This window comes from Passer domesticus, chromosome 33 (genome assembly GCF_036417665.1).
Source record: "Passer domesticus isolate bPasDom1 chromosome 33, bPasDom1.hap1, whole genome shotgun sequence".
Taxonomy (NCBI): Eukaryota; Metazoa; Chordata; class Aves; order Passeriformes; family Passeridae; genus Passer; species Passer domesticus.
In genome coordinates this window covers 679,755-687,984 of record NC_087506.1, presented here as the reverse complement: position 1 = coordinate 687,984, position 8,230 = coordinate 679,755, and the positions used below count along the sequence as shown (strand labels likewise).

Here is an 8,230-nt window from a genome sequence, read left to right as displayed (position 1 = left end):
GGATTTTTTGGGTCTGGGGGAGAATTTGGGGGGGATTTTGGGGGGTCTCCGGGGGGATTGGGGGGGTTTGGGGGGTGGGGGGTGTAAAGGGGGGTCGCGGGGATTTTTGGGGATTTTTTGGGATTTTTGGGTTTTTTTAGGGGTTTTTTAGGATTTTTTTATTTTATTTTTTAGGGGATTTTAGAGGATCTGGAGGGGATTTTTTGGGTCTGGGGGCGACTTTTGGGGGGTCTCGGTGGGTTTGGGGGGTGGGGGGGGTTAAAGGTGGGTCTCAGGGATTTTTGGGGATTTTTTGGGATTTTTTGGGATTTTTTTGCATTTTTTTGGGATTTTTTGGGGGGATTTCAGAGGTCTGAAGGGGATTTTTTGGGTCTGGGGGCGACTTTTGGGAAGGTTTTGGGGCTTCTGGGGGTCCCGGGAGGTTTTGGGGGGTGGGGGATGGGGGGAATTTTTTGGGGATTTTTTGGGATTTTTTTTTTTATTTTTTTGGATTTGTTTTTATTTTTTAGGGGATTTTTAGGGGGTCCGGAGGTGAATTTTTGGGGTCTGGGGGCAACTTTTTTGGGGGGGTTTTGGGGTGGTGGGGGGCTGGGGGGGTTGAGAGGGAGTCTTGGGGGCGGGGTTCTTTTGCGGGGGCGTGGTTTGTGGCGGGGGGGCGTGGCTCTGGCGAGGCCACGCCCCCCTGAGAGCGCCCCCCGCAGGCCAAGGACAGCGACGATGAGGAGGAGGTGGTGACGGTGGACAGGGACCACTTCATGGACGAGTTCTTCGAGCAGGTGGGACCCCAAAAACCGGCTCGGGACCCCCAAAAACGGGCTCGGGACCCCCAGAAATGGGATCGGGACCCCCAAAAACGGGATCGGGACCCCCAAAAACGGGATCAGGACGCCAAAAAATGGGGTCAGGACACCCAAAAATGGAGTCAGGAGCCCCAAAAATGGGTCTGGGACCCCCCAAAATGGGTTTAGGACACCCGAAAATGGGTTTGGGAACCCCGAAAATGGGATCAGGACCCCCAAAAATGGGATCAGGATGCCAAAAAATGGGTTTGAGACCCCCAAAAAGGGAGTCAGGAGCCCCAAAAATGTTTCTAGGACACCTAAAAATTGGTTTGGGACCCCCAAAAACCCCCCAGGGACCCCTAAAAATGGGTTTAGGAACCCTGAAAATGGGTTTGGGGCCCCCAAAAATGAGATCAGGACCCCCAAAAATGGGATCGGGACCCCCAAAATGGGGTCAGGATCCCCAAAAATGGGGTCAGGATCCCCAAAAGGGGGTCAGGGACCACTTCATGGACGAGTTCTTCGAGCAGGTGGGACCCCAAAAATGGGTTTGAAATCCCCAAAAACGGGCTCGGGACCCCCAAAAATGGGATCGGGAACCCCAAAAATGGGTTTGGGAGCCCCAAAAACAGGATCGGGACCCCCAAAAATGGGATCAGGGGCCACAAAAATGGGTTTAGGAGCCCCAAAAATGGGTCTGGGACCCCCCAAAATGGGTTTAGGAACCCTGAAAATGGGTTTGGGAACCCCCAAAAACGGGCTTGGGACCCCAAAAATGGGTTTGGGAGCCCCGAAAATGGGATCAGGCCCCCAAAAATGGGTTTAGGAGCCCCGAAAATGGGATTGGGAGCCCCAAAAATGGATCAGGACACCCAAAAATCGATCTGGGACCCCCAAAAACGGGCTCGGGACCCCCAAAAATGGGATCGGGACCCCAAAAACGGGCTCGAGACCCCCAGAAATGGGTTTAGGACCCCAAAAATGGGATCGGGACCCCCAAAAATGGGATCGGGACCCCCAAAATGGGTTTGGGACCCCAAAAAATGGGATCGGGACCCCCAGAAATGGGCTCGGGACCCCAAAAAATGGGATCGGGACCCCCAGAAATGGGCTCGGGACCCCCAAAAATGGAATTAGGAGCCCCAAAAACCTCCCAGGGACCCCCAAAAACTGGATCGGGACCCCCAAAAATGGAACCAGGAGCCTCAAAAATGGGTTTGGGACACCAAAAACGAGGTCAAGACCCCATAAAATGGGGTCAGGACCCCTAAAAATGAGTTTGGGACCCCCAAAAACGGGCTCAGGACCCCCATAAATGGAATCAGGACCCCCAGAAATGGGTTCAGGACCCCCAAAAATGGGTATAGGAACGCCAAAAATGGGTTTGGGACCCCCCAAAATGGGTTTAGGACCCCCGAAAATGGGTTTGGGAACCCCGAAAATGGGATCAGGACCCCCAAAAATGGGATCAGGACACCTGAAAATGGGCTTGGGACCCCCAAAAATGGGCTTGGGACCCCCAAAAATGCAATCAGGGGCCCCAAAAATGGGTTTTGAACCCTCAAAAATGGGTTTGGGAACCCCGAAAATGGGATCAGGACCCCCAAAAATGGGATCAGGATGCCAAAAAATGAGATCAGGAGCCCCGAAAATGGGTTTGAGACCCCCAAAAATGTGTTTAGGAACCCCAAAAATGGGATCAGGACCCCAAAAATGGGTTTGGGACCCCCAAAAATGGACTCGGGAGCCCCAAAAATGGGATCAGGACCCCCAAAAATGGGTTTGAGACCCCCAAAAATGGGTCTGGGACCCCCGAAAATGGGTTTGGGAACCCCGAAAATGGGATCAGGATGCCAAAAAATGAGATCAGGACCCCCAAAAATGGGTTTAGGAGCCCCGAAAATGGGTTTGAGACCCCCAAAAATGGGTTTAGGAACCCCAAAAATGGGTCTAGGACACCTAAAAATTGGTTTGGGACCCCCAAAAACCCCCCAGGGACCCCTAAAAATTGGCTCGAGACCCCCAAAAATGGGTCTAGGAACCCCGAAAATGGGCTTGGGAGCCCCAAAAATGGGTCCGGGACCCCCAAAAATCCCCCAAACCCAAAAAATTCTCCCAAAATTTCCAAAAATTTGCCAGAATTCCCCCAAAATTCCCAAAATTTCCCAAATTTCCCCAAATTTCCCCAAATTCTCCCAAAATTCTCCCAGAATTTCCCCCAAATTCCCCCAAAATTCCCCAAAATCCCCCAAATTTCCCCAAAACCCAAAAAAATTCCCCAAAAATTCTCCCAAAATTGCCCAACTTCCCCCGAAATTCCCAAAAATGCCCCAAAAATTCCCCAAATTTCTCCAAAATTCCAAAAAATGCCCAAAAATCCCCCAAATTCCCAAAAAAATCCCCAAAATCCCCCAAAATCCCCCCCAAATTCCCAAATTTTCCCAAAACAATTCCCAAAAAATTCCCCCAAAATTCCCCCAAATTCCCCAAAATAAAAAAAATCCCCCAAAACCCAAAAAAATTCCCAAAAATTTCCCCCAAATCCCCAAAAATCCCCCAAAATTTCCAAACTTTTGCCAAAATTCCCCTGAAATTCCCCAATATTGCCCAAACTGCCTCAAAAATTCCCCCAAAATTCCCAAAATTTTCCCCAAAAATCCCAAATTTCCCCGAATTTTCCCAAATTTCCCCAAATTCCCCCCAAATTTGGGGCAGGTGGAGGAGATCCGGGGCTGCATCGAGAAGCTCTCGGAGGACGTGGAGCAGGTGAAGAAGCAGCACAGCGCCATCCTGGCCGCCCCCAACCCCGATGAGAGTGAGTTCTAATTAATTAATTAATTAATTAATCAATTAATTAACAAGGTGTTCATTAATGGGGTCATTAATGGGGTTATTGGGTCATTAATGGGATTTTGGGTGATTAATGAGCGGCACGGCGCCATCCTGGCCGCCCCCAACCCCGACGAGAGTGAGCTAATTAATTAACTAACTAATTAATTAATGATGTGTTAAATTATGTGGTTGTTAATGGGGTCATTAATGGGGTTATTGGGTCATTAATGAGGTAATCAGGTGATTAATGAGCGGCACAGCACCATCCCCATGAGAATGAGCTAATTAACTAGTTAATTAATTAATTAACGGGGAGTTAGTTAATGGGATATTTAATATAATTAATGGGGTAATTAATGGGGTTATTATTGGGATAATTAATGGGGTCATTAACGGGGTCATTAATGGGGTTATTGAGTGGTTAACGAGGTCATTGCGTCATTAATGGGGTCAGAGGTCACTGACCGGTCACTCACTGGTCACTGATTGGTCAGTGACCGGTCAGTAATTGGTCAGTGAGTGGTCACTGGTGGTCACTCATTGATCATTCACCGGTCACTCATGGTCACTTGTGATCACTTGTGATCAATGTGGTCACCAGTGGTCACCAGTGGTCACCAGTGGTCACTCATGGTCACTCGTGGTCACTCATGGTAACTGGTGGTCACTTGTGGTCACTGGCGGTCACTGGTGGTCACTGGTGGTCACTCGTGGTCACTCGCGGTCACTCATAGTAACTTGTGGTCACTTGTGGTCACTTGTGGGTGCTTGAGGTCACTCGCGGTCACTCGCGGTCACTCTCGGTCACTCGCGGTCACTCCTGGTCACTCGCGGTCACTCGCGGTCACTCCTGGTCACTCGCGGTCACTCGCGGTCACTCACGGTCACTCGCGGTCACTCCTGGTCACTCGCGGTCACTCGCGGTCACTCGCGGTCACTCGTGGTCACTCCTGGTCACTCGTGGTCACTCCTGGTCGCTCCTGGTCACTCCTGGTCACTTGCGGTCACTCGCGGTCACTCGCGGTCACTCGAGGTCACTCGCGGTCACTTGCGGTCACTCGCGGTCACTCGTGGTCACTCCTGGTCACTCCTGGTCACTCCTGGTCACTCGCGGTCACTCGCGGTCACTCCTGGTCACTCGCGGTCACTCGCGGTCACTCGTGGTCACTCACGGTCACTCGCGGTCACTCGCGGTCACTCCTGGTCACTCCTGGTCACTCGCGGTCACTCGCGGTCACTCGTGGTCACTCACGGTCACTCGCGGTCACTCGCGGTCACTCCTGGTCACTCCTGGTCACTTGTGGTCACTCGCGGTCACTTGCGGTCACTCGCGGTCACTCGCGGTCACTCCTGGTCACTCCTGGTCACTCGCGGTCACTCGCGGTCACTCGTGGTCACTCACGGTCACTCGCGGTCACTCGCGGTCACTCCTGGTCACTCCTGGTCACTTGTGGTCACTCGCGGTCACTCCTGGTCACTCCTGGTCACTTGTGGTCACTCGCGGTCACTCCTGGTCACTCCTGGTCACTCGTGGTCACTCCTGGTCACCCCGCAGAGACCAAGCAGGAGCTGGAGGACCTGACGGCCGACATCAAGAAGACGGCGAACAAAGTGCGCTCCAAATTGAAAGGTGACCCCTCCCCCCCCCCCCCGTGACCCCCGGGTGACCCCCGGGTGACCCCTCCCCCCCGAGTGACCACCGAGTGACCGCCGGGTGACCGCTGGGTGACCGCTGTCCGGCCGCAGCCATCGAGCAGAGCATCGAGCAGGAGGAGGGGCTGAACCGCTCCTCGGCAGACCTGCGCATCCGCAAGACGCAGGTGGGGCCTTCATCATCATCTTCATCATCGTCATCGTCATCATCGTCATCTTCATCATCGTCGTCATCATCATCGTCATCGTCATTGTCATTAATGTCATTGGATTCATCTTCATCATCTTCAACATCATCGTCATCATTGTCATCATCTTCATCATCATCATCATTGTCATTAATGTCATTGGCTTCATCTTCATCATCTTAATTAACTTTATTGGCTTCATCATCATCATCATCATCATCATTGGATTCATCTTCATCATCATCATCATCATCATCATCGTCATCGTCATTAATGTCATTGGCTTCATCTTCATCACCTTAATTAACTTTATTGGCTTCATCATCATCGTCATTGGATTCATCTTCATCATCATCCTCATCATCATCATCGTCATCGTCATCATCTTCATCATCGTCATTGTCATGGATTCATCTTCATCATCATCGTCATCATTGTCATCGTCATTGGTTTTATCTTCATCATCGTCATCATCATCATCGTCATTGGCTTCGTCTTCATCATCTTCATCATCATCGTCATCATCTTCATCATCGTCATTGTCATTAATGTCATTGACTTCATCTTCATCATCTTAATTAACTTTATTGGCTTCATCGTCATCATCATCGTCATTGTCATGGATTCATTGGCTTCGTCTTCATCATCATCATCATTAACTTCATTGGCTTTATCTTCATCATCTTAATTAACTTTATTGCCTTCATCATCGTCATCATCATCATCGTCATCATTGGATTCATCTTCATCATCATCATCATCATCCTCATCATCATCATCGTCATTAATGTCATTGGCTTAATCTTCATCACCTTAATTAACTTTATTGGCTTCATCTTCATCATCCTCATCATCATCTTCATCATCGTCAACATCGTCATTGGATTCATCTTCATCCTCATCATCGTCGTCAACGTCGTTGGATTCATCTTCATCATCTTCTTCATCATCATCATCGTCATTAATTTCATTGGCTTCATCATCTTAATTAACTTTATTGGCTTCATCATCATCATCGTCATTGTCATCGTCATCATTGGATTCATCTTCATCATCATCATCTTCATCATCGTCATCGTCATCGTCGTCATTGGATTCATCTTCATCATCATCGTCATTAATTTCATTGGCTTCATCTTCGTCTCCATCATCATCATCATTATTAATTTAATTGGCTTCGTCTTCATCGTCATTGTCATCATCATCATTGGATTCATCTTCTTCATCATCATCATCATTGTCATTAATGTCATTGACTTCATCTTCATCATCATTGTTAACTGTATTGGCTTCATCATCATCATCATCGTCATCATCATCATTGTCATGGCTTCATCTTCATCATCATCATCATCATCACCATTATTAATGTCATTGGCTTCATCTTCATCATCGTCATCGTCATCGTCATCATCTTCATCATCATCATCGTCATTGTCATTAATGTCATTGGCTTCATCTTCATCATCGTCATTGGCTTAATCTTCATCATCATCCTCATCATCATCATCATTCTCATTGTCATTGTCATGGATTCATCTTCATCGTCATCGTCGTCATCATCGTCATCATCATCGTCATTGTCATTAATGTCATTGGCTTAATCTTCATCACCTTAATTAACTTTATTGGCTTCATCTTCATCATCCTCATCATCATCTTCATCATCGTCAACATCGTCATTGGATTCATCTTCATCATCATCATCGTAATTAATTTCATTGGCTTCATCTTCATCGTCATCGTTATTGCTATTGTCACGGATTCATCTTCATCCTCATCATCGTCGTCGTCGTCGTTGGATTCATCTTCATCATCTTCTTCATCATCGTCATTGTCATTAATGTCATTGGCTTCATCTTCATCATCTTAATTAACTTTATTGGCTTCATCATTGTCATCATCATCATCATCATCATTGGATTCATCATCATCATCATCATCATCATCATCATCCTCATCATCGTCATCATCTTCATCATCGTCATTGTCATGGATTCATCTTCATCATCATCATCATCATTGTCATCGTCATTGGTTTTATCTTCATCATCGTCATTATCATCATCATTAATTCCATTGGCTTCATCATCATCATCATCGTCATTGGCTTCGTCTTCATCATCTTCATCATCATCGTCATCATCTTCATCATCGTCATTGTCATTAATGTCATTGGCTTCATCTTCATCATCTTAATTAACTTTATTGGCTTCATCGTCATCATCATCGTCATTGTCATGGATTCATTGGCTTCATCTTCATCATCATCATCATTAACTTCATTGGCTTTATCTTCATCATCTTAATTAACTTTATTGCCTTCATCATTGTCATCATCATCATCGTCATCATTGGATTCATCTTCATCATCATCATCATCATCATCATCATCGTCATTAATGTCATTGGCTTAATCTTCATCACCTTAATTAACTTTATTGGCTTCATCTTCATCATCCTCATCATCATCTTCATCATCGTCAACATCGTCATTGGATTCATCTTCATCATCATCATCGTAATTAATTTCATTGGCTTCATCTTCATCGTCATCGTTATTGCTATTGTCATGGATTCATCTTCATCCTCATCATCGTCATCATCGTCGTTGGATTCGTCTTCATCATCGTCGTCATCGTCATTAACTTCATTGGCTTCATCTTCATCATCTTAATTAACTTTATTGGCTTCATCTTCATCATCTTAATTAACTTTATTGGCTTCATCATCATCATCGTCATTGTCATCGTCGTCATTGGATTCATCTTCATC

At 47.0% G+C, this 8,230-nt stretch overlaps 1 protein-coding gene across 6 annotated transcripts in view; it reads left to right on the top strand.

Annotated features, from left to right (window-relative positions):
- The first annotated feature begins 621 nt into the window (after positions 1 to 621).
- The window catches only part of LOC135288526 (syntaxin-1B), a 140,508-nt gene continuing 132,899 nt past the window's right edge, over positions 622 to 8,230 (top strand). For 4 of the 6 annotated variants that reach the window (XM_064401911.1, XM_064401910.1, XM_064401909.1 and 1 more), the window contains exons 1-4: positions 1,258 to 1,312; positions 3,498 to 3,597; positions 5,170 to 5,244; positions 5,361 to 5,434. In XM_064401911.1, coding sequence (XP_064257981.1) covers positions 1,292 to 1,312; positions 3,498 to 3,597; positions 5,170 to 5,244; positions 5,361 to 5,434 — 270 coding nt within the window. In that variant the 5' untranslated portion in view covers positions 1,258 to 1,291. Of the gene's footprint in view, positions 777 to 1,257; positions 1,313 to 3,497; positions 3,598 to 3,671; positions 3,751 to 5,169; positions 5,245 to 5,360; positions 5,435 to 8,230 lie in introns of those variants that run through there. The other 2 variants (XM_064401913.1, XM_064401914.1) reach the window with 2 other exon arrangements.